The sequence below is a fragment of the Pelobates fuscus genome, chromosome 10 (assembly GCF_036172605.1).
Source record: "Pelobates fuscus isolate aPelFus1 chromosome 10, aPelFus1.pri, whole genome shotgun sequence".
NCBI lineage: Eukaryota > Metazoa > Chordata > Amphibia > Anura > Pelobatidae > Pelobates > Pelobates fuscus.
This window is the reverse complement of record NC_086326.1, coordinates 59,692,525-59,719,742: the sequence shown is the minus strand read 5'-3', so window position 1 is coordinate 59,719,742 and position 27,218 is coordinate 59,692,525. Positions and strand designations below refer to the sequence as shown.

The window sequence follows — 27,218 nt, the reverse complement described above, 5'->3', positions numbered from 1 at the left end:
TATCTTTGCGGACCAGCGAGCCTTGAGTTTGATATGCTTACTGTTAAGGTAGGCACCCACCTGTTCTCCCCACATTGCAGGTGCCCATTCTGCTAAAATGTGTCTGGCCGGGTGGAGAGGATGCTGGCAGCAGCGAGGGAGCTCAGTTTTCTTTTTCCTGCTCCTCACTGCTCCCTCGCATGTGCCCTCTGTTGTGATGCTGGGTGCCGGAATGTGACATCATTCCAGCCCGGCATCATTAAACTGCACGCGTGAGGGAGCAAGAAGCGAGATCTCCAGAGAGAAGATCCCCACTGGACTCCAGGGAGAGGCCCCACACCAGCTCCCAAAGAGTAGGAGCAATAAATAAAATGATTTGAGAGTGTATGCAAGAATGTGTAAAGGTGTGTCTGTCAGTGAGTGTGTGCGCCTGTCTGTTAGTGAGAGTGTGCGCATGTCTGTTAGTGAGAGTGTGTATTGGTCAGTGTTGCGATGGCCGCGGTTAGACAATGGCTGGACAAAGTAGCGGGAGGATCCACTTTGGCACAGGGTGCAGACAACGCCTTTAGGGGTATTCCAGAGGCTGGACTCCGGAGTCGCATACTGGCAGCGGCAATGTAAGTGGTGTCTGCTTGTTGGCTAATTTTAGCAGAGGGGGTTTAGCAGAGGGAGGTGCTGGGATTTAGTATAGAGGGGCGGCTTTTTTTTTTTTTTTTTTTAATACTTAAAATTTTCATATAAACGTATGTTTATTTTGAAAAGGAAAGTTTTTTTTTTTTTTTTTTTTGCGGCCCACATAAACTTAAACCTTGTTTATTTGAGTTTGACATGCTAGGCACATAACAATTTACCCTGCCCAAAATGCCGCCATTTGTAGTGTTAATGCCGCCATTTGTAGTGTTAATGCATGCAAATGAGGGTAGCTTGCTCAAACTTATTTTTTGAGCATGAAAATAGTCACTACAACAAATACATCAAAAATAATTGGTAGTCCAATAGGGAATCAGGTTCTCTGGTAGTCTAGTCTACACTGGACCTCAAGTCAGCAATTACACAGGCCTGCATCTGCCAGAGGTGCAGACTTAACAATCCTATCCCTCATACACCTGTCTATCATATGACTTCCTTGATGCTTGCCAACAGCTGGGCTAAAGGCACAAATTTAAATAAAATTGCATTAAAAAAAAACTACATGCCCTGGGATCAGAAGATACAAATTCCACATTCCTACATCATGATAGAACTGACAATGGAACTTTACCAGTGATTACCGCGTAAAACCTGCAATAAAGCTGATTGACTATGCTGTGTCACAGCATGGCACAATCTGCAAAGAGGAAGTTCATTGCAAACCTTGAAATTATGCAAAGCTCTGTGACGAGCTGCTACTACCATCAGGCAGCAAAATATCTGTGACCGCAGGTTTCAAAAGTAACATTCCAAGCACCATAACTACTACAGTGCACTGGCACCCGGTTCCTTCAAAGCAGAAGAGTGTATGTAGATGGCACCATTAAAATGCACAGCACAAAGTTATGGATTTCCCCAGGATCTGTGGTCCCACGGCAAGCAACATACGAGCCACCAATTCCATCCAGCCCACTGTCCGCATGTACTGCAGTGGTTCTGGTTTGTAGCCCAATTCTTTTAAAAGGAAGACATCTGCAAACTGCGATTTCATCTGTGAGTGTACATCAGCCGAGAGGCAGTCGGTGCGTTAGAGCGCACTGGCCAGGTCAAAGAAAGCTCCCGAGGAGTCGGATAGCTATGAATATTAAAGCCATGATGTCTCATGGATTTGGACCTTCCTGCCCAAAGTCCCTTAAACAACTAGACAGGATGGTGTGAGTGAGCCCAAAATGACAGGAGGAGGAAGGGATAAGACAGGCCTCTCCCTCCCCCGAAGCTGACACCATTGTAAGGAGTAAAAAAGTATTTTAGAAATGTAATTTCTTACCTGGAGTTCCGTTAGCTTCCAGACCCTGGGTAAGAAATAAACTGTTCTAAAACTGTTTAACTACCTCAAATATAAAGGGTCACCAGGGCACTTTAGCCACCATAGCCACTACAATGCGCTGTTGTGCTAATGGCATTTGGAGAGTTTCTTTAATTAAACAACTCTATGCCAGGAATTTGCAGTGACCAGCCGTGATAGCAGGATAATACTGTTTTACATGAAAAAAAAGTTCTGTCTAGACAAGAGATTAGAAATAAGAACGTTATGGATATACAAAATTTCAGAAATTCCAACAATTCTATAGACATGATAAATGCACCTGACTTTTTAAATAAGAATGGAATGCAGCGGCTATGGGATGAGCATTAGCAAATATAACACTTTAATGAACACTATAGCTTTAGAAATACAAAACGTGCTCCTGACCCTGCTTGTATTAATGACTTCCTCACTTGGTGCATTAAAAAGTAAAGATTTCGTAACCTTTTTCCAACACAGAGTCTCCCTTGCTTACCTCTCAGGCTCCAGCGACAGAGAAGGCATGGCCACAGCAGATGTCCATTTCTAAGCTCCTCATAGAGGAGCAATAGAGACCTAACACGCCATGATTAGGCCGTACCGCTCGAATTAACGCAGGGCCCGACATATTCCAGGCACCAGGTCGCCATGGCGACTAGAAATTTGGCCCTGGCGCCTGAGATTTGAAGCCCTTTAGCTAAAGGCAGGATGGGGGAACAACGGAGCCGGCCGGCTCAGTGAGCCTGCAGGCGGCCGCCCTGGTTTGTGTACAGGTTCCAGCGGCTCCTCTCTGCTCCCTCACGCTGTATAGTGATGCCGGGAGCCGGTGTTTTTACTCACTTTCTTTCCCACGCCGTGCCTTTTCTCTGAAAAGGCAGCGTTTACATTGAAAAGGCTACAGGAACAGGCTATAGGCACCAGAACAACTACATTAAGCTGTAGTGGTTTAGATGACTATAGTGTCCCTTTAAGAATTGTATATTTCTCGTAAATTAACCCCTTAACACCGCAGCCAAATGTACAAGTTGTGAACGAAACAAAACGTAAACAAAACCTGGCATTTGCGCTATATGTCTGTCCAACCGTAATTCACCTCTTTCATATTAAATGCACCCCCCCTTATTATATATCATTTTATTCAGGGGAAACAGGGCTTTCATTTAATATCAAATATTTAGCTATGAAACATAATTTAATATGAAAAAAATGGGAGAAAATAAGATTTTTTTTGATTTTTTTCGTTCATGACATTTTAACTGTCAATGTCATAATACTGTTTGCTTTTACTGCAATAAAATACACATATTTGTATTCAGCAAAGTCTCACGTGTAAAACAGTACCCCCTATGTACAGGTTTTATGGTGTTTTGGGAAGTTACAGGGTCAAATATAGCGTGTTACATTTGAAATTGAAATTCGCCAGATTGGTTACGTTGCCTTTGAGACTGTATAGTAGCCCAGGAAATAAATTTACACCCATAATGGCATACCATTTGCAATAGTAGACGACCCAAGGTATTGCAAATAAGCGATGTCCAGTCTTTTTTAGTAGCCATTTGGTCACAAACACTGGCCAAAGTTAGCGTTTGTATTTGTTTGTGTGTGAAAAATGCAAAAAACGCCAATTTTGGCCAGTGTTTGTGACTAAGTGGCTACTAAAAAAGACTGGACATACCCCATTTGCAATACCTTTGGTTGTCTACTATTGCAAATGGTATGCCATCATAGGGGTAATTTTCATTCTTGGGCTACCATAGGGTCATAAAGGCAACGTAAGCAATCTGGCGAATTTTAATGTGAAAAAAATTAAACACAAGCCTTATATTTGACGCTGTAATTTTTGAAAACACCATAAAACCTGTACATGAGGGGTACTGTTGTACTCAGGAGACTTCGCTGAACACAAATATTTGTGTTTCAAAACAGTAAAAAGTATTGCAGCAATAATATCGTCCCTGTAAGTGCTGTTTGTGCGTGAAAAATGCAAAAAACGTCACTTTTACTGGCGATATCATGGTTGTAATACATTTTACTGTTTTGAAACACTAATATTTGTGTTCAGCGAAGTCACCAGAGTAAAACAGTACCCCCCATGTACAGGTTTTATGGTGTCTTGGAAAGTTATAGGGTTAAATATAGTGCTAGCAAATTAAATTCCCTATACTTTCGGCATGGGTGGTCAGGCAGGTCCCGCTAATTGTAATTAATTAGGATACCTAATTATGTAAAATTATTACATAAATATATGTGTAGAATTAATATATGTATATATATATATATATATACACACACATGTTTTTTTTTTAATATTTTTATTTATATATAGGTTAGGGATCGACCGATATTGATTTTTTAGAGCCGATACCGATACCGATATCCTGTGAACTTTCAGGCCGATAGCCGATATAATTTGCCGATATTCTGTACATTTACCATTTTGGAAAATAAAAAACTATTTCTAAAGGTAAATGCACAAAATATACATGCCACGTGTAGTGGATGCAGTGTGTTTAGACAGGGGAGCTGTGTATGTGTGTGTAGTGGATGCAGTGTGTGTTTGTATAGGGTGTGTGTATATAATGCAGTGTGTGTTTTGTATAGCGTGTGTGTATATAATGCAGTGTGTGTTTGTATAGTGTGTGTGCGTATATAATGCAGTGTGTTTGTATAGTGTGTGTGTTTGTATAGTGTGTGTGTGTATATAATGCAGTGTGTGTGTTTGTATAGTGTGTGTGTATATAATGCAGTGTGTGTGTTTGTATAGTGTGTGTGTATATAATGCAGTGTGTGTGTGTGTGTATAATGCAGTGTGTGTGTGTGTGTAGTGTGCATTATATATACACAAACACACTGAATTATATACACAGTGTGTTTGTGTAGTGTATGTGTATAATAATAGTGTGTGTGTGTGTGTGTGTGTGTGTGTGTGAGGGGGCATTTTTTATTAAAAATTTTGTTTTTAATTTTATTAAATTATTATTTTTTTTATATATATTTAATTATGATTATTATTTATTTTTTGTTGTCCCCCCTCCCTGCTTGTTGCCTTGCCAGGGAGGGGGGATATGTTAATCCCTGGTGGTCCAGTGGCATTGGCTTAGCTGGGGGAGGGGAGGGGAGAGGAGGGGAGGGGAGGGAAGTGGGGTGGGCAGCAAGCGTTTACTGACCTCCCAGCAGCTCCTCCAGCTCCCCAGTGTAAATCTCGCGAGACCCGCGGCCGTCAGAGCTGGCCGCGGGTCTCGCGAGATTTACACTGGGGAGCTGGAGGAGCTGCTGGGAGGTGAGTAAACGCTTGCTGCCTGCACCCCCAGGACCGCCGGGCTTGTAATGAGCCTGGCGGTCCTGGGAGGTATTATCGGCAATATCGGTATCCCTATTGGCCGATACCGATATTGCAGAAAATACCGAATATCGGCCGATTTATATCGGTAAAACCGATAATCGGTCGATCCCTAATATAGGTATATATATATAGTGATATATACGTATATATTTATGTATATAGATATATATATTATTTCGTTATAAGTGTATTTTGATATAAATATATATATATTAATATCAGAATACAGTTAGAACGAAATAAAACACATCTATATATTTTTTAATATTTTATTTGTAATTATTTTTTTTATTTAATTTTTTTACGTATTTACATATTAATTTTTTTTATATTATTTATAAATATATATATAACAATAATTATATATATATTTAATCAGTATCAGTCTACGTGTAATTTGATATTAATATATATATATATATATATATATATATATATATATATATATATAATTATATATATATTAATATTAAAATACACCTAGACGGTGTATGTGTATGTGTGTATATGTATATGTGTATATATATACTTAGATCATATATATATATACAATATATATATATGATCTAAGTATATAATGTATTTATTTTTACACTGTTTTAAAACATTTTTATTTTATTTTCAGCCAGCAGGGGGACCAACTGTCATTACAGTTGGTCCCCCTGCTGGCAATGCAGCAGGCAGCTATACCGGCCATGTGATTGTGAGGTCCTCGCAAGGACCTCACTCTCACATGGCCGGGAGGGCTCCTGGAGGGCGGACGTGCCGCGGGGGGCTCCCTGGGAGTCCCCCGAACCGCGATCGCCGGCGTGGGACCGCCGGCGACCGGGTAAGTTACTAAAAACCGGAGGGCGTACTATTACGTCCGGCGGCGTTTAGAGCCGCTTTTAAAAGGACGTAATAGTACGCCCTCCGGTCTTAAGGGGTTAATAAATCGCTAGTTAAAAAAATAAATAAGAAAATAAAAAACTGGCTCCTAGATCCCAGACAAATGTGTCAAGCCCTGTTCTAACATCCCCATGAATCAATGCTTTTCTATGAGGCTTTTAGATCACGTGGCCAAGATTTACTCTGTCAGTGCACCTCTAGTGGTCATAATGACAACCACAGGAGGCAGTGGCGTACATACCGGGGTCGCAGGGGTCGCGGCTGCGACCGGGCCCGGCCCACCAGGGGGCCCGGCCGCCCTGCGACCCGGTATGTATGTCACTGGGCCAGCCTCTTCTCCTGGGGGGCCCAGGAGCCGGCCACCTCCGGGCCCCCCCGAGGCTGGCCCTGCTGTCATCCGGCTGGCCGGTACTGCGGGCGCGCGAGGGAGCACTGTCTCCTGGGTGCTTCCTCTTCAGCTCCCTCGCGCACCGCACTGAAACCGGAGCCGGAAGATGACGTCATCTTCCGGCGTCGGCATCCCTACGCGGCGCGCGAGGGAGCTGAAGAGGAAGCACTCAGGAGACAGTGCTCCCTCGCGCGCCCGCCAGCCTGCCTGCCCACCGGGTGACCGGCCCCCCAGGAGCCCAGCAGCACCACTGGACCCCAGGGAATCCCCTCAGCTCTCCCACAGGTAAGGAGGCTGGGGGGATTTAAAAAAAAATGTGTTTGTGAGTGTTAGTGTTAGTGAGTGTGTGTTAGAGTGTGAGTGTATGTTAGTGTTAGTGAGTGTGTGTTAGTGTGTGTTTGTGAGTGTGAGTGTATGTTAGTGTTAGTGAGTATGTGTTAGAGTGTGAGTGTGTGTTTGTGAGTGTGAGTGTATGTTAGTGTTAGTGAGTGTATGTTAGTGTTAGTGAGTGTGTTTGTGAGTGTATGTTAGTGAGTGTGTTTGTGAGTGTATGTTAGTGAGTGTGTGTTTGTGAGTGTATGTTAGTGAGTGTGTGTTTGTGAGTGTATGTTAGTGTTAGTGAGTGTATTTTAGTGTGTGTTTGTGAGTGTGAGTGTATGTTAGTGTTAGTGTGTGTGAGTTAGTGTGTGTGAGTGTATGTTAGTGTGTGTTTGTGAGTGTGAGTGTATGTTAGTGTGTGTTTGTGAGTGTTAGTGTGTGAGTGTATGTTAGTGTGTGTTTGTGAGTGTGAGTGTATGTTAGTGTGTGTGTTAGTGTGTGTGTCTGTTACTGAGTATGTTTGTGTGCATCTGTTAGTGAGTGTGTATGTATGTCTGTCACTGAGTGTGTGTCTGTCAGTAAATGTGTGCGTCTGTTCATGAGAGTCTGTGTGTGTGTGTGTCTTAAGCACTTACCTTTCTCCAGCGCCGGACTCCCTTGGCGCTGGGAATCTCTCCGCCTCTCAGCTCCGAATACGCATGCGTGGCAAGAGCCACGCGCGCATTCAAACCGCCCATAGGAAAGCATTATTCAATGCTTTCCTATGGACGTTCAGCGTCTTCTCACTGTGATTTTCACAGTGAGAATCGCAGAAAATCCTCTAGCGGCTGTCAATGAGACAGCCACTAGAGGCTGGATTAACCCTCAGTGAAACATAGCCGTTTCTCTGAAACGGCTATGTTTTCAGCTGCAGGGTTAAAACTAGAGACCTGGCACCCAGACCACTTCATTGAGCTGATGTGATCTGGGTGTCTGTAGTGGTTCTTAAAGTGTATGTGTTTATGCCTGCACTGGCGTACATACTGCGGTCACACAGGTCGCAGCCCTGCGACCTGGTGCCCGCCGCCATGTGTTGCGGCCCCTGCCCGCGCAGAGTAAGCGCGCGTGCGGGGGGGCCCACGGATCAGTTTTCGCACCGGGGCCCCATGGGTTGTGTGTACGCCACTGACAGGAGGTAGACCTGACAATGGAATGTAAACAGGTTTTATATTGCAGGGTTAAAAGGACACTGAGATGAAATTGGCTTTGCTTATTTCTTTACCATTTGACACTATTACCTGTTATTTGATTACCACAGTAATCAACCTCAATAAAAAAAAAAAAAAAAAAACACACGTAAGCATCATGGCACTTACCACCATTTGCCAGATTTCTATCCTGCTTTTTATTACAAAGATATGTGACAATAAGTATACCACAAAATCAAATTAATGGCTGAGCCCTGACATTTGCATCAGTAAAAAGCCTGAGTTGTGTCATCGCAGTCAGACTCCATCTGACAGAAATTGTAATCCAAAATCTAATAAGCTACGCTAATGGGAATCAATCCTGGAATCCTGCAATTTTAGACAGCCTGAAGTATACCAAGTTGATTTTTCCACTCTCTAAGTGCTGAGTGCCCAGATTTGTACTGCATTAAAATTAGGAAAGAACACGTAGGAAATGTCCTGGCAATGTAAACTGAAATACACTAATTGCAGGGAAAGTTGGCCTGCATGTCAAACCTAACATAATGAACAACAATTTATACCACAGTCACACACACGCACTAGGGTTAATACCAGAGAGAAACCAGTATTAACTCCATCCAAAACACTGAATTTTAATTACTTTATCGTAACATCTGATTCTTCCAAGAAATATTGTCGCACAAATCAGAATGCCTAGACGCAGGGATAGGCAACCTACGGCACTCCAGATGCTGTGGACTACATCCCCCATTTTGCTCTTACGCCCATAATACTGGCAAAGCATCATGGGAGGTGTAGTCCAAAACATCTGGAGTGCCGAAGGTTGCCTATGCCTTGCCTAGAGGATGGGGCAGAGTTTGGCCACCAATGAAGATGGACGTGTGCCTTTTGCTCCCTCTCCACAGAGCGCTGTCATCCGTGTATTTAAAAAAAAAAAAAAAAAATGCCTAGAGGATGAATTCATTACATAAGAAGAGTACTTTAAAGAGAAATATGCAGGAATTCACGCTCCCTCTTAATGCATTAAAGGGACACTATAGTCACCAAAACAACTTTACACCAAAACTGCTTCATTAAGGTAGAGATCATGCCCCTGCAGTCTCCCTGCTCAATTCTCTGCCATTTAGGAGTTAAATCACTTTGTTTATAAACCCTAATCACACCTCCCTCCATGTGACTAAACACTTCCTGTAAAGAGTCATCTAATGTTTATCCTTCCTTTATTGCAAGTTCAGTTTAACTTAGATTGTCTTATCTCCTGCTATGCTAATAGCATGCTGGACCCTGCAAGAGCCTCTTGTATGTGATTAAAGTTCAATTTACAGAGCAAGAGATAAAATTGTTTAAGGTAAATTACTTCTGATTGAAAGTGAAACCAGTTTTTTTCATGCAGGCTCTGTCAATCATAGCCAGTTCATAAACAGAAACAAAGCGATTTAACTCCTAAATGGCAGTGAATTGAGCAGTGAAACCTGAGAGGCATGATCTATACACTAAAACTGCTTCATTAAGCGAAAGTTGTTTAGGTGACTACAGTGTCCCTTTAAATGCTTATCTAGCTATAATATAGTTTCAGCAGCAAACTGACACCTTCCGAACCAGGAAAGTATCAACCAATTAGGAGCCTCTCATTTTGGTATATGTTTTTTTAACCCCATAAATCCCTGTCTAGTAGTGCTGAATAGAAGGTGTAATTGAGCTCCCAATCAGAGTTCTAGTCAATCAACATATTCACAATCCAGTTCACATTTTTGTGTACCAAGTCGTGTACAGAGATCTCCTGAACCAGTGACACAGCAAGCAACAGTCATGGCTTGTGTTATTTCTAGTACTGACAAGTGGAGACTTGAGATGCCTTAACCAAGTTGTGCATACAGAGTGCATATGTAGCATACCAAAGCTGGACAGTTTTTGGATATCAAAAGAGGAAGTTAAATGCCTCCATTGGCACTGAAATTAGGTTGTAATGTGGCTGGAGTCACCTCAGGGAGCTCCTTTAAAAGTTCATGTCTTGTAGGATAAAAGGGTTTACTGTAGAGAAATTACAAGGAAGTGGGTCATGTTATGCCAAAAAAAAAAAAAAAGGCCAAATCAAAAATTGTCCACAACTGCAAGTGTGTCATTTCTTTGTAAATTCTCCACAACTGCAAGTGTAGTTAATAAACGATAATGAAACCGGGAATTAGAAAAATAAAACCAAAAGATCAGAAATGGAAAAACAGTTGCCTAGAATTTTAAAATCCCTAGTCAGTATCTGTTTTACGAAGGAAAAATATTGCAGAGGGTCTATTCACAAAACTGTGCAATTGACGGCCAAATTACACATTTAAGGAAACAATTTGGAAAAATTGCCAACATCCTTATGTTTCAGGCTTTTCCATGTTACAATTGGATAGCCATTTCACTAGTTTAGTGCATAAACCATGCAATATGATGCTTACTCAACATTACCATGTAACTAGGCAATTGTGCATTTCAGCAAAGTTTTTATAAGACATATCCAAGTCACGTTTAGCCTTTAAAAAGAGTACTATACTTGTATTTTGTTTTTCACTAAAATAAAGAAATCATAGCTTTCAAGACTATAAACTCTAACCACACAATACACTATAGACTCAATGTGGTGTAATAGGGACACTAAAACCATCTATGTCACTTTAGCTTAATGAAATGGTCTGTGTGCAGTGCCCCTGCAGTTTTAACCCTGCAATGTAAAACACTGCAGTTCTGTAGGAACAAGAAATGTTTTCATTGCACGATTAAAGGTATAGTCTCCAAAACAAGTCTAGTTTAATAAAGCAGTTTTGTCAAACAGATCATGCCCCGCAGTCTCACTGCTCAGTAATCTGTCATTAACAAGTCGAATCACTTTGTTCATGCAGCTATAGGCTTACCTCATCTGCATATAACGTGTACAACCTTCCTAAACACTTCCTGTAAAGTGACATATAATGTTTATACTTCCTTTATTGCAGAGTGTTTTTAATTTAGAATTTCTTATCTCCTGCACCGTTAATGGCTTGCTAGACCTTGCAGGAGTCTCCTGTGCGTGATTAAAGTGTAATTTGCAGAGCAGGAGATACAAACTTCTAAAGTAAGTTATCGTCTGATTGAAAATTAAACATTTATTTCAAGCAGGCGGTGTGAGTTGTAGGCAGGAGAAGTGTGGCTAGGGCTCCATTGACAGAAACAAAAAAGTGATTTTACGCCTAAACAGCAGAGAAATGAGCAGTGAAACTTCTGAGGCATGATCTATACACCAAAACTGCTTCATTAAGCTAAGGTTGTTTCGGTGACTACAGAGCCCCTTTAAAACACACCTGGAGGCTATCCCCTGTGAGAAATGAGTCAGGTTTAAAAGCTGCTCATAGAGAGCATTTGATTGGCACAGCACCTCAATTTGCGCACTAGACTCCCAATGCTTTCCTATGATCTCAACCAGAGAGGAGGGTGGCAGTGCAAAGACCAGCACAGTCTGAAAGGTAAGTATAATGCTTTTTTTTTATTGCTAATGGGGTGGTCACCTAAATAATTGGAAAAGCACTATAGCCTTAAGAATACAGGTTTATATTCATAACACCATAGTGTCCCTTTAAAGCACTACTTTTTTCACTGAATCAGTAAACCATGTTACAAAAATATATATATTTTTTTAATAAGTTGTGTAAATCATATTTTAGCATAACCCATGAGAATCAGCACCAGCAAGAAGTCTACAGTTTGCAAGGGTTACTATAAGCTTTTTTAGAGGGAGGGACCTTTCTGGTAATTTGCCATGCAGGGCACTGTGGGGAAGGTCCCCTTTTCAATAAAAAAAAAAAAAAAAAATGTTATTCACCTTTAATTCAGAGCTGGAAGAAGCTCCCAGTGCTGCTCTTCGGCGACCTCTCCTGACATCACTGGGGCTGCACACAGTCCAATCACCGGACTCTAATAAAGAAGCCTGTGACTGGACAAATTGCCAGCTTGGAGAGCATGTACCCGCACCGGGCCAGCGAGGGAATCTGAGTGAGTGGGAAGAGGTAGGGTTTTTTTTTTTTTTTAAAGCAATGCTACACAGAGGGAGGACAGCGAGGGAGAGCTAGCTTCCCCCTGCAAGAGTAAGAATTCTGTGTCTGTTAGAATGCAGTACGTTCCGACCACAGATGTAGTTTATGCACAGAACTGAAATTAGGCCAATGTCAAGTGTGCTGGGGGTGCAACTAGCCCCCAGTACACAATTAACAATATATCAGTATGTGCAGTGTTTCAAGAAGAAACACTGCACATACCAAATCCTACCACCGGGACGACTTCAAATTACTGAAGTGGTCATGGTGGTTGGAGTAACCCTTTAACTAAGACAGGAATTGACTAGACAATTTTATAATTTGAGGCGAAAGCAGACAAACTGCAAAATTGTTTCCAACTTGGCTATTTTGACAAAATATAAAGTTATTGGTCAATTCCAGTTTAAATTAATAATCCTGCTTGTGTTTAAATAATTAAAAACTCTAGGTGCACGATCATGAGCAACAACCTAGTGCTGGGGGCAACCTTTGACACTCCAATTGTTGTGGACTACATCTCCCCTGACACTTTGACAGCATTATTGCCAATCCCTGCCGTAGTGAGTCAAGCTATTGCGGGAAAAGTAATTACTAAATCATTTATGCTAAACCACCCCGTAGCCAAGACTGTGTACCATTCAAAGAATTTCTACACTAGCGCAATATTATACCTTAAAATACATTATTTTTTCATGTGGGTACTCTCAGTATTGTAAATAAAATCATTTTAGACACAATTATTTGGAGTTGGTACTTTTCTAGCTTATCTCATCAATTTATATAAGACAGAGTTGAAATTCCTAGGCCAACATTTTTTGGTCAACTTACATTTCTAATTTATAATCATAGCTTTAAGCAAAGACCCTACAAGGTGACATTTTCACTTGTGTCCAAGGAGACAGAAGTTAGTAAGTTTGGGAACCATAACTTCATTTTGATTAAGATGTTATGGTGCAAGGAATCCCTGCCACTTCTTTACCAAACTTGACTTTCCCGTGTCGTTCTTTCCAATCCTTGTCCAGATAAGTTTCAGAAAAGTCAGCTTAAAGGGAAACTATAGTGCCAGGAAATCAAACTAGTTTTCCTGGCACTATAGATTTGCCGTCTGTCAAGACCCCCTCCCGCGGCGCTCCCCTTAAGTCACTTACCTGGATCCAGTCGCTGATGTCTAGGTGCTGGCTCAGCTCTGAGCATTCTCCTCCCCTGCCGATGGAGACCTAATGCACATGCGCAGCAATGGCCATTCATCGCGTGAGGACATCCAGCGTCAGATAACGGACCAAAAGTCCATTTCAATTCCAGAAGCCCCTCTAGTGGCTGTCTGGTAGACAGCAACTAGAGGAAGAGTTAACCCTCAGAGGTAATTACTGCAGTTTATAAAAACTGTAATAATTACCACTGCAGGGTTATGGGTGATGGGAGTTTACACCGAGACCACTTCAATGAGCTGAAGTGGTCTGGGTGCCTACAGTGTCCCTTTAAGAAAACAAGGACTGCTTCTTCATTAACTCCCAATTCATATAAAAAAAAAAAAAAAATTATGTAGCTTTGTACTTGTGTTTCCATTGCAGGGTTAAATACCCCTATAATGACAGTTTCCCAGATCGCCACTAGAGACAATTCCGCCGATCAAGTAAAACTTGGTCACGTGAAGTTGCAGCTCATAGAAAAGAATAAAATTCAATGCTTTCCTAGAAGAAGCACGTGAATGTGCGTGTGGCACACTAGGAGGAGTATCGGTGTGCCTTGAGAGCCAGATGATGTTGTGGGAGATGGAGTGGCAGGAGTAAAGTACGGAACCCAAAACAAATCTGCACATAGGGCACTATAGCAATTGGAATACAAGTATGTATTCCATACACTGTAGTGTTCCTCTAGGCAGCATAATCACTGTAGTGGTTGTCACGTAATGAACTTTATTCTGAAAAACTGGTCTACGCCTGAGGCTACTATTTTTTTTTTTTTTTCCAACAGATGGGTATCTATACATCTGGCCAGCACAGATGAATGTATCACATTACAGAAACATTGACAGCACCATAACCATTACAGCCTACTGTAGAGTTTATGGAGCCTAGCGTTTATGGTGCCTGGCGTTCCCTGGCACCATACCAGCATAACTTATCAAACAACTTTACTACAGTCTGACAATTTATCTGGGGTCCATGGATGCTGACTCCGCATCTGGTCTTTTCCTGCAGCTTATTCATCTCAGCCAATGAGTGCGGACTTACATGTCCAACCTTACTTTAGGAAAGAAAAACTACATTCTTCGTGCAGACAAATCCCAGAAGAGGGTGACTCTTCCGCAGGCGCCCGACCGGTCCCAGGTAATTTGTCAAGCCATTCTTTTAAAAGCTACGCTGGCGCAATGCCCGGGACACTTCTGGCACCATAACCACTGCAGTGGTCCAAAGCTGCTGTTAGTGGTACTAGGAGTGTTCCTTTAACAATCTATTCACACCCCCTCCACATGGCAGGTCACCCTCTCCATGTGACCTCACAGGTGACACATGGCAAGTAAAAGCACATACAGATTAAGTGAGATAATACACACCAACTTTGTCCTTGCCATACATGTGGCCAGCCACCTGATGGGACAGTGGGACGCAGCCATTCAGGGACCTGCGGCTCTTCACGTGCAGCAGGTCGAGGTCTGTGCGGTCTGCTGGCCCCAGGGAGTGGAGATCCAGGCTGGCCGGGCCATCAGTGGTCAGGTGGTGAGGGGCAGCCATCCCACATGAGGTGTAGGAGGAAGAGCAGGGCTGAGATGGGAAGTGCCCAGGTGCCCAGGCTGCTGCTTAGCCCTTTAAACCTCCCTCACCAGCTCTCCATGGCGTGGGCTGACGACGCACCAGCGAGATGCTGCTCCAGGCATAGTCTGCCCCCGGACTCTCTCACCCCTCTCTCACCCCTCTCTCACCCCTCTCTCTCCCTTCTCTCTCCCTTCTCTCTCCCTTCTCTCTCCCTTCTCTCTCCTCTCTCTAGGGTGTACACAGGAGCCGAGAGTGCGCTCTGTCACTCACCACACACACAGGGCTTTCTGAGAGCTCGCTGCGTCACCACGCCACAGTACTGGCAGCCACGGACACGCCCACTGACACTACCGCCCACCCTTTGACGTCACGGCATGGGGCTCACGTACTGTGTGGAGAAGGTTCTGCACGGACACGTCACTGTGGGCGTGGCCCTGCATGCTAATGAGAGCTGGGTAGCTCTTATTGTGTAAACACATGGCTGGGTGTGAAGCAGGTTTTTTTTTGTTTGTTTTTTTTCACTCCTGTTTGCAGTTACTTTGTAAAGTCAGTGCTGGGAAATCTCAGCTCATTCCAGAAAAAAGACACAATGCTATAGTTTATCTGATTTAAAAAAAAAAAAATGTTTGCTCCCCAAGCTGTATGTGAGTCTACTAAACTACTCCAGCATGAGAGAGGGCTGTAATAATGGTTATAGATAAACTGTTCTGAATGAGTATAGCTAATCTTTAATTCCAGTCAATTCTTACAAATTATGAAGATATTATATAATAATAAATATCCTGACAGAAGGAACATCATTTATACAGACAGGGGCAGAATTAATGAAGAGTGCACTACAATGCAAGAAGTGCATTGCAGTGCCAAAAGGTAGATTCCCATCTGTCGTAAATCTCCCAAAATGCGTTGTCAGCTGGGAATCTACCATTCGACCATGCTTGCTTTTATTTGTGGGAAGTTTTCGTTTGAATGTGAGCATGGTTTTCTATTGTGCGTGCGTGTGTGTGTGTGAACTTGGGGGTCTATTTGTGTATAGTGTTGACATACAGTTGTGTGTGTGTTTGTTTGTTTGTACTGTTGCCACTTGAAAGCAGTGGCATACCTGTGTGTAGTGTGTTTCAATGCAGGGGTGTGTTTGTATGAGGTATTGTTGTTTGAATGAAGGGGTATATTTGTGTGTAGTTTTGGTGTTTGAATGTAGAGGCGTGTTTGTATAGATTGTTGGCATTTAAATACAGGGGTGTGTTTGTATGTAGTGTTGTTGTTTGATTGGAGGAGTGTGTTTGTATGTAGTGTTGATGTTTTCGTTTGAATGCTGGGTGTATGCACACATTAACATGCCGCACTGACAGTGGTTCCGCCACTGTCTCTGGACATTACACAACCAAATAAAATATTGAAAATTATGTATAAATTGTTTTAATCTTTTTTTTTTTTTTTTTTTTTATGTGAAATTGACATCACAATCCAGTTCAGTTGTCCTTTACATCTGGCTTCTACTGGAGAAGACCAAAATGTGGCTAATGTGGCCCTGGTGCCCGACAGGACTCAGATAAGTTGACAAACGGTGCTAAAAGGGTTTGTCATCTTACCATGGTATGACGCCAGTGCAGTACTGACACCATCATCACTGCTGCTGTGCACTAACCCTGCTGTGCACTTTCAATGTCAGAGTGGCTTATTTTGCTATTGAATTGAACCCAAAAAACATAAACATTAACAGGGTTATTCACTAAAGTATAAAATTGGTGGTAATTCAAAGTGAATTTCATATATGAGGCCAAAGTACCTTAACTGGAAGCATAACTGCCTTGGAGAATTATTCCCATTCGACTTGCTATTTTGGCCTTAATTTGCAATTCACTTTGAATTTCCAAATATTTTCACTTTGGTAAATTACCCTATTAATCTCGGTAAACACGAAATTAGCACTACATCAATTACTTATAATGTAGTTTCTGGGGTTTTTTTGTTTTTTTTTAGTGAAGTATAGATGGATACACTCTGTTAATGGGACCGTGTGACTGGTGCCTAGATCGGAATTCAGATCTGTCCCAATATTGTCCCACGTTGTTCGTTTCTTCTTTGATATGAGGGACTGTCACAGTAAAACCTAAGCGGGCAATAGGGAAAGAGCTAAACTACGAGGCAAACAAATCAGGTAAGGGTAATCCAGGAGACAAAGTCATAGTGTCCAGTAGGGTGAGACCCAGGCAGCTAAGCATCGTAAACTGTAAACAGGCCAGAGGGTCAGGAAATCCAAAGAGCCAACTGTGCTATAATGCCAAGTGTAATTGTAGAAACACAGACAACTAAGCAGACAACTAAGCAGTGCAAAGGGGATTTAAATGAAGTGCAAATTACGCGCCACATCCTCAGTACGTCTTCCTGTACTTCTGCGCCTTGGTGATCCAGTTGGGGCTACTTAGTGGTCTGAGCTGCTGGTCTAGTTGGGTGCAGTCCACCGTGAATGAACCCTTCTGGTCTGGCACCGTGAGGGAGCATTGGCAGTGACATGTATTCAGAGATCTTTAGGTCTCCCCACAAGAGCCTGGGACCACGGGCAGTGCAGGACTTGGTTCATTGGCTGAGAGATTAGTCAACATTCTTTAGTCATTACAGGTGCACTTCAAACGTAAGGCTGGGCCTTTGTTATCCATTGCAAATGTGAACCTGATAGATAAGCCTTTTTGTTGTAAAATGGGATGAATTTAGAGGTGAGTATGAATTACTTTGTGTGTATGTCAATATTGGGTGATGTCTTCCTTTTGTTATGTGCATTCCTGTCTCTTTTCTGCAGTATTTCTGTCTGTTGCAGTTTTGCATGACTTAATCTGTTTCACATGCCTTCCCTATCTGTGAAACTCCCTTTCTATCAATATTTGCGGAATATTACTATTTCCACAGGATATTTTTGGTAATATTAATTAATCTTGTAAGAGTATTCAGTTGTTACGCACCCACACACCAACCCTTCTGAGTGTCCATTGTAAATAATACAAAATTAAAGGAATACGTAGAAGGTCTGTATAACTTCCTTAAGAAAGGTAAATGTTACAATAACATGACCCGATCCTATATTTTTAAACCATTTTAGGAATATATTACACATGATATCGAAGTTCAATACATAAAATAGTGTCAGGATTACTAGTTGATCCAGCACACAGAACTGTATCACACCTAGGACTAAAGGTAACGTCTTACCGGGCCTAAGAATGGCCGGACTTAACGTACCAGAGAATAGTCAGAATACTTGCTGAGGTCGGGGACACAGAATAAGACACAACGATGAAGAAAGCCAAAATTCAAAGATACCCGAATACAGGGAAGTCAAAACGAAGCCAAAGTCAATGTAAAGATTGCCAAACATGTGAGGAACATAAAGAAAGGTTTAGAAACTCATTGTTTCACAACACTTTAACCCCTTAAGGACCAAACTTCTGGAATAAAAGGGAATCATGACATGTCACACATGCTATGTGTCCTTAAGGGGTTAAAGGACCACTATAGTGCCCTGAGGGTGCCCCCACCCTCAGGGTCCCCCTCCCGCCGGGCTGAAGTGGGAGAAAGGGGTTAATCCCTTACCTTTCTCCAGCGCCGGGCTCCCTCAGCGCTGAAGACTCTCCTCCTCCTTCCGACGTCATCGGCTGAATGTGCATGCGCGGCAAGAGCTGCGCGCGCATTCAGCCAGTCCATAGGAAAGCATTCTTAATGCTTTCCTATGGACACTGGCGTCTTCTCACTGTGAAAATCACAGTGAGAAGTGCAGAAGCGCCTCTAGCGGCTGTCAATGAGATAGCCACTAGAGGCTGGATTAACCCATATGTAAACATGTTTACAGCAGGCAGGGTTAACCCTAGAGGGACCAGGCACCCAGACCACTTCATTGAGCTGGAGTGGTCTGGGTGCCCATAGTGGTTCTTTAACCCCCTGAAGGACACATGACATGTGTGACATGTCATAATTCCCTTTTATTCCAGATGTTTGGTCCTTAAGGGGTTTAGGCAGTACACAATCAGAATCCAGAAGGTTTATTTTTCTGTGCAATTAAGGAAGTAAAGAAAGACTGTCGAGGAGGGGATTGTCACCGTTCCATGGGATTCTGTCGGTGTGGCCGCACGGAAACTCAGCGGTCACGCCGACAGAAATAAGTACTTGCCTTGCTCGCGGCAGACCACTACCAGACCTCCTTCCGTCCCTGTCCCCAGCGTGTGCGGTGTTCCTAGAGACGCCGGCCGCTGCGGTTCCGGTTATAATGAGGAAATAGCCTTTACCCACATTAAAGATGGTGCGTACGTGTGAAGTCATGCCATAGACACGCACGTTTTGGGGTCAGAGGCCACATACAGCCAATTACAGCTTTAGGAGGGTTATTTAAACCCAAATTGCCTTTGATCAGTGCCCTGTCATGGTTTCCATTTGCTGGTTATCCGAGAGTGTGTTCCTGATCGTATTATTCTGGTTTTTGACTTTGGATTCATTTTGGCTTCCCTGATTTCTGGTATCCTTGACTTTTTGGCTTTCCCTCATCGTTGTGTCTAATTCTGTATCCCTGACCTCGGCAAGTATTTTGACTATTCTTGGGTACGTTAAGTCCAGCCATTCTAAGGTCTGGTGAGATGTTATCCTTAGTCCTATGTGTGATACTATTTCTGCATGCTGGATCAACTAGTAATCCTGACAGGAATTATATTAAAGAGTTGGGTAAAGAAGAAATAAAATTTATATTCAATTTTAATACCCTTATTCCTTATGGACTCAACTCCAATTTTGAAATGTGTCACTTTTATTCATTTTATGTATTACAATATGATCTTAGTAACATATAATACATATATTTGTATAGAGGTTATACATTCTTAGAAAGAGAAGATAATTTCAGTGTTTTTCTATGTATGCTATTACCCTGGGCAGATGCACGCACACACACGCACACAGAAGCTCACTCACTCACTAGCAGATGCGCACACACACAGAGGCAGGCATCCACACACACAGAGGCAGACATCCACAGAGACAGGCAGACAGCAACACACACACACGGACAGCAACACACACACACGGACAGCAACACACACACAGGCAGACAGTCAAACACACAGGCAGACAGCCACACACACAGACAGTCTCACACACACGCACGCAGACAGTCGCACACAGGCAGACAGTCACACACACTCACAGGCAGTCACACACACACACTGACCTGCTTTTTACCTCCACATCCCTTGGAGCTCCTGGAGACTGGTTGCTAGGGAAGCAGGGACTCCTTCCTGCTTTCCATGCTGCATTACCAGGGCCCCCGCCGCACAGTAAGCTTTACCCCTGTCACCCACTAAGCTCCGCCCTGCCGCATGCTAAGCTCCGACCCGCCGCAATATTGTTGTTGTTATATTTCTTCTGTTTTTATTTTATAATCCCGGCCGGCCATATGCGAGCTGTGTCGGCCCCCTGCTCCCAGCTCGCACATGGCTGGCCAGGATTACAGGAGCCTGATCAGTAATGAATAGGGCTGTCAACCCAGCCCCAGGTGCCGGTATCCCGATGGGCCAGTCCGGCCCTGAATGAGCCTAATATTGTTGGCTCCAACTAAGTGAGTTGACATCTTAAAGGACCACTTACTACAGTGTCAGGAAAACAAACCAATTTTCCTGACACTATGTCATCCTTGGGTGACCCTCACCCTCAGGGTCCCTCTGCGCTGGTGACCGCTCCTCCCCCACCGACGGCAGCATCCACGCGCATTCTAACAGTCCATCGGAAAGCATTTCTCAATGCGTTCCTATGGACATTCTGCACGCTGGATGCAAATTTCGCATCCAGCGTCGCAGAAGCACCTTAGTTTAGTTTCTGCATATTTTGCTGATCACTAAATCCTACGCATATCAAGTTAACAATTTAACTTTAATCTCCAGCTGATCAGAAGAAGCACGCTTGTGCTCATACCTATTTTATGGATTCTAATTTGAAGCTTACATATCATGATTTAAAATAAGAACTCAAAAGAACTATTAGCTTCTCTGCACTAGCTGTAGTCAAAACAAAACTAGAATAGACATGGAAATAACTCATTATAAGCATTTTAATCTTTACAGCTTTAGCTGATTATGCACATTAGCAGCAAAGTTGCCGAAGACCAGCCAGTTCAGACAACACACAATTGCTGTTGTTCCATTACATAACTAAGTGCACACAATACAGTCTATGAATATCATTCAGAACAATTTGGTAAATGTTTCCTCCAATGTTTACATTTCTCCTACAATGCAACGTGTGCCCTGCCTTTGCAAGGACCAAACTGGATTGTGATTTTTCGTTGTTGAAAATTTTTGATTTAAAAGAAAAAAACATCATCTCATGAAAAAAAAAAATAGGCTAATATAGGCTATAGGCAGGGCCGGTGCAGTTTTGCCTGCAGGCAAAGATGTATTTTACCGCTTCTAACTTATAAAAGGTTTAAATGCATCTTCACCTGTGCATCTCTTAACCCCCCTTTTTGAATTGTTTATTAATTCTTGTGTATCTTATTCTCCTTTGTGTGTCCGTTACCCACTTGTTTGTCTCTTACAATCCCTCCTTGTGTGTCTCCTACTTTTCCCCAGCCCTTTGTGTGTCTAGTATTTTCCCCAGCCCTTTGTGTGTCTAGTATTTCCCCTAGCCCTTTTGTGTGTCTTACTTTCACCAGTCCTTTTGTGTGTCTTACTTTCCCCAGCCCTTTTGTGTGTCTTACTTCCCACAGCCCCTTTTTGTCCCTTTCTCCCCAGCACCTTTGTGTGTTTCTTTCTACTCTGCAACCCCCTTTCTATGTCTCTTCCCCAGCCACTTTTGTGTGTTTCTTTCTACCCTTACCCAGCCCTCTGTTTGTCTCTCCCCAGCCACTTTTGTATTTATTTTCCCCTTCCCCTCTGTGTGTCTTTCTCCCCCAGCTCCTTTTGTGTGTCTTTTTCTCCACAGCCACTTTTGTGTGTCGTTTCTACCCTTCCAATGAGCTTCTTCGAGATTCATAAGTTCTATCAAATAAAGAATTCTGTGCCTTTGATTGAGAAGATAACTACCATCATCATCTCTTTCGACTTGCATTCCGAGATTTCCTTGAAGTCTCCAAAATACAGTTCAAGCAATTCTTGGTTATGTTGAAAAAATATATATTTTTTTCCTTCTGTTTCATACATATACGCCATTAGTTTAAAAACCTTGTGCATACAAAGGACCATTTTTTTTTATGGAAGTTTACGTTTTCATTATATCCTTTTATTATATTAAAGGACCACTCTAGGCACCCAGACCACTTCAGCTTAATGAAGTGGTCTGGGTGCCAGGTCCCTCTAGGATTAACCCTTTTTTTTTTTTTATAAACATCGCAGTTTCAGAGAAACTGCTATGTTTATACTGAGGGTTAATCCAGCCTCCAAAACCTCTAGTGGCTCTCTCATTGACAGCCGCTAGAGGCGCTTGCGTGATTCTCACTGTGAAAATTACAGTGAGAGCACGCAAGCGTCCATAGGAAAGCATTGTAAATGCTTTCCTATGCGACCGGCTGAATGCGAGCGCTGCTCCTGCCGCGCATGCGCATTCAGCCGATGACGTCGCAAGGAAGGAGGAGAGGAGGAGTAGAGCTCCCCGCCCGGCGCTGGAGAAAGAGGTAAGTTTAACCCCTTCCTCCCCCAGTGCCCGGCGCGAGTGGGTCCCTGAGGGTGGGGACACCCTCAGGGCACTCTAGTGCCAGGAAAACGAGTATGTTTTCCTGGCACTAGAGTGGTCCTTTAATGCTGAAACACTGAGCAAGTTATCTGTAAGTACAGATAAATACATTAAATTATGCACTTTGTTGTTTTAATATATATTTTTTTTGCAACACATCTAAATAAACTGTCTACTTGTCATTGTATCAACAGTTTGTTGCCATTAGCAATGTTCATCATTTCTGTAAAATTATTGTCAATTTATTTTGAAGAAATTAGAATCTTTGCACATTTGAGATGTTGCACCTACCTGAATTAATAACCCAACCATTCTTGATAACTGTACTTGCCTTTTTTTTTTTTTTTTTTTTTTTTTACAATAAAATATTTTTTACTCTGTTCTCTTCTACCATGTAGAGGTTTTTCTTGAATATGGTAGCGTTTTTAAACAGTTTCTAACATGAGATTCATCTCCACAAATAAAACATTCTTTGTTTTTTTACTTTTTGTGTGTAAATGTATTGCCTTGGTTGCTGTATAACCTAATTTGTTTCCTATGATATGCTTCTCTGTTTTTGTTTGTTTGTTTGTCTGTTTGTTTGTTTTTTTGCATATGCTTTAGTTTCACCACTTCCTACAGTTTCAGCTTTCTTTATTGAATAGTTTTTGAACACGTGCTGTAACATAATTTAAGGACACTCTATCTAGTTCCTATTGCAAGAATTAATTGTAGTATTTTGGAAGACTTGATAAGCTCATCAGAGATCTGAATGCACAATGTATATTTACAGGCTTGGAGAAAAATATTGCTCATTCTTATCAACTAGATATTTCTTGTTAGCTCAACAACAAGGTTCACTGTTTAGTACATATAATATAATCAACTGTCTTTGTTATATAAATAATGCAATAAAAGTCTTGCAAGCAGGAATTATGTAACAAATGGCAGCAATTTACTTAAAGAGACACTGTAGTCACGAGAACAAATACAGCTTAGTGTAGTTGTTCTGGTGCACATGCCGTGTCCCTGCAGGTTTTTTAGAGAAAAAGCAGTGTTCATATTATAGCCTAGGGACATCTCCAGTGGGCACTCCTCCGCACCGATGTTCAGCGTCTCCACGCTCTGCATGGCCAGGGGTTTAGGTGGACCTAAATAGTGATTTTTGTTTTTTTACAATGTGTATTTTTTTTTTTATTGAAGGTATTTCAAGGGTACATGACTTCTCACAGTGCATTGACAGAAGTCATAATATAGTTAACGAGTCTTATAACAATAATAGCAGATATCAAACAAAACTGGCACCTTGTTAGCACCTTGTTACCACCCTCCATATTCTTAGTAGAAAACTGTTCAAGGTGCTATCAAGTTATACAAGTTGCATCGCTATATCGTAATGTAATGTAGGGCATTGCCCAGGGATCAACTGCCTCACTGCATATCCGAGCATGTCATTTTAGACTCTGCTTGTATAATCCGTGAGATTGTCATCACATATACTTATAACGGGGAAAGGGAGTGAACTAGAAGAAAGGCTCGGAGGAGGGGGGGAGGCACGGAAAAGTATATGGACATGACAGGGGAAAGTATTAAGTTATAGGGAGATAAAGTAATCAGGGAGGTGTATCTTCTAAATAGTGGTTTTTAATGCTACAGTATCAGGAATACACAGTTGTGCTCCTTTAATTCAATTTTCTGTCCTCTGTATGGAGTTGCACATAGAGTCCAGTACCCTTCCCACACATAATTTGTCATGTTAGCAATGTAACTATATTTTGTTACTATACATGATGTCAACAGGTTTGCAAATGGACTGGACCCTGATAGAAAAATATAAAAACCTATATATTACTGGAAGGTAAGAAGGACAGTTTCTTAGATAGTTAGGGACTTGGTTACTTTTCTGCACTAGAGTTTAACATCCTCCATAAATCAGTATGTATGTAGGAGCAAAAGAATAAGATGGAAATTCTTCAAATTATGATGCATTGGCACAACTCTTTTTCTTGCATTCTTGTTTCTATTAATAAGAGCTTTCTAAATCATTAAGGAAAAAAAAACATAGTGCAATACAGGGAAAAAAAACGGTATTTATAAAAATGTGAGGATTAAAATTCAACATAATTGTGTTATATTGCAAGTATAGCCAAGAAAAAAATACAAGTATCATTAATCTCTGTCTCTTTCATAATATTCTACGAGTTTATAACCACATTTTATACTTTTACGTTATGTAGTTATAATCAGTCTTTTTTGATTCACAACTAATATTCTGGTTTTGTTCCAATTAAAGTTTCTAAACTTGGGGGCGGGGCCGGACCGCCGAGCTGGATGGCCGCAGGCACGCTGAGCTCCTGCAAGCCACCAAACTTTAAGCATAGAACCTATGATTTTCGGCACTATTAGCGACCACCAGCAGCGGTCCACGGAGCAAAGGGGATACTGGATCCAGGGTGAGGCTGGCTTGACGAGCTGCAGTCCCCTGGAGGAGGGGGCATCGATGCCCCAATCGGGGCCTACTCCGGCGGTGAGTGGGGCGGACGGCCGCTGCCCCACTGTCCTGCCTAACAGAACCCAGCCTGGGGCCCAAACGAATGTGAGCAAGATCCTGTTCCCCCCCCCACCCCCCCTCTGGACCGGTGGGGGATATCCCGGTCCCTGCTGGGGAACTCACCTCACAACTGAGCCGAAAGAAGCTGATCCTGAGACAGCATGGTGAGCTCAAGATGGCCGCCGACCTGCAACCCCCATCACAACAATCCATCCCAGAGCACCAGAACTGGGCAGCTATGTTTGAAGCAAAGTTCGAGCAGCTATGCCAGGAATTTTGGCTCCGAATAAGCCAGCGCCCGAAAACACACACAGCGCCATAACCACTCTTACGAGATCCACCCGGTACTGCAGCGACCATGAGTACTGGGAAGCCCCTGCCACACTCACCTAAGACGGCGGGAGGTCTCCTCAGGGGATGGCCGACCTCACATGGCAGAATGCCCCACACGAGGAAACGGCAACTGCGGGAGAGACCGAAGCGGGACCAGCGCCGTCGAAAACCCAGCTGCACTACCACACACCCAAAACGCAATCTGCTTGGGGTCCCTATCCCCTCCATGGCGCACTCCCCGGGAACATATGGCATGTACAAGAAGCTGATGATCGATGAAAACGGATGGAGCTGCAAGTCAAGTGACGCGGTCTGGGACAGGAGGGATGCCTTGCTAGGGACTCTGGAACTCTCACCTAACCTCTATCGGGTTGGTGTGGGCTGAAACTGACTGGCTATGGGACATTTGTATCTCGGCTTGTGTATTTGAGCTGTTGAAAGTTTCCTGTTGTTTGGGGGACCCCAGCGGTTTCTATTCTTTCCACCCTTACTTTACCCTAACTTTCCCCTGCTACACTACTCTGTTAGAACTCTCCCTTTTATTTGAGACTGGTTCTTGGTATTCTGTGTAGTCTTAACATGTGTCTCCAATCAATAACCTCAGTGTAACTTGCCTACTGGCAAAAATGACAGGTTTTCACGCATATATGACAGTCCCACTTAAATGGCACACACCCTGCTCAGCGAGTTAAGCCTGATTTATGTGTCCTCTAGCCAGCCTATACTCTACGCGACATACACCTGATAGCTCTTTGATAATAGCTGTATTACACAGTTACTTAATCTACTCTCACAGTCCAGTTGGTAAACAAAATTGAGAATTTACTGCAATATAGCAATCTGGACGTATGCTATCTAACCTGTAGCAATCATCTTATTAACAAAAATGTGCTAACTTATCAAGACCATGAATCTGTTATGCATGTCTTATTGTATGCTTGCTAATGCTATTGTGGCCTTGCAAAGCTATTTGTATTATTCTCTGCACACAAAAATAAAGAATAAAAAAAAAAAAAAAAAGTGCTAAACTTTCGTATAAGAGAATGACCAAATAACCGTGGCACATTGTGGAAGCATGAGCTAGGGTTGGTGAAAGGAATCCAGAAAGAGTCAAACCGAAAAGACACACATGCAAACAAGGAAGGATATAGAATAAGGAAAAGTATAAAGAGAAGGAAAAAAAAAACCGAACATGTCCTCTCCATGTGCTATTTCAATGTGAAACACAAAGGGTATTACCAGAGCAAAATTTCTGCCATAGCACCCATTTTCTGTCATAGGGTCCTATTATTTTCTCAGCAGAAGTTGCCATATTTTCCCATTTATTGTTAATATCTAGGGAGCAGAGCACATTAGCAAGTGAGAGACTGGTGAGCAATCTCCAATGGCTTGCCAAATTTTGTTTGGTCACCAAAAAGGCATGGCAAAAATAGTCACATAGGCCAAATCAAAGTAGGAAAAATATATATATATAATATATATATATATATATATATATATATATAGGCAGTACCAGGGCAGGGAGGGAGATTATATGAGAAATATGTTGGTACAGAAATAAGAGAAAACCCTGTTCACCAGAGTGGAAGAACCTTTGGGCAACTCCACCAAATGTGCCCGTAGGAGACCACAGTTGTGCCAGCCAGCACAGAGCAGAACTTAAAAAATAATATTCTATTTTTGGAGCAAACCCCATGGCTCCTTTATATCTGTTGTTCTTAGAGATCACTCTGTGACTCACACTTCTTCAAGGTTGCAACAAATA

The 27,218-nt window shown here is 42.4% G+C and overlaps 1 protein-coding gene across 1 annotated transcript in view; it reads right to left on the bottom strand.

Moving 5' to 3' along the window:
* Positions 1–15,053, bottom strand: part of IPMK (inositol polyphosphate multikinase) — a 17,415-nt gene extending 2,362 nt beyond the window's left edge. Inside the window, exon 1 of the mRNA XM_063433830.1 lies at positions 14,688–15,053. Coding sequence (XP_063289900.1) covers positions 14,688–14,865 — 178 coding nt within the window. The 5' untranslated portion in view covers positions 14,866–15,053. The remainder of the gene's footprint in view (positions 1–14,687) is intronic.
* Between the last annotated feature and the right edge of the window lie 12,165 nt (positions 15,054–27,218).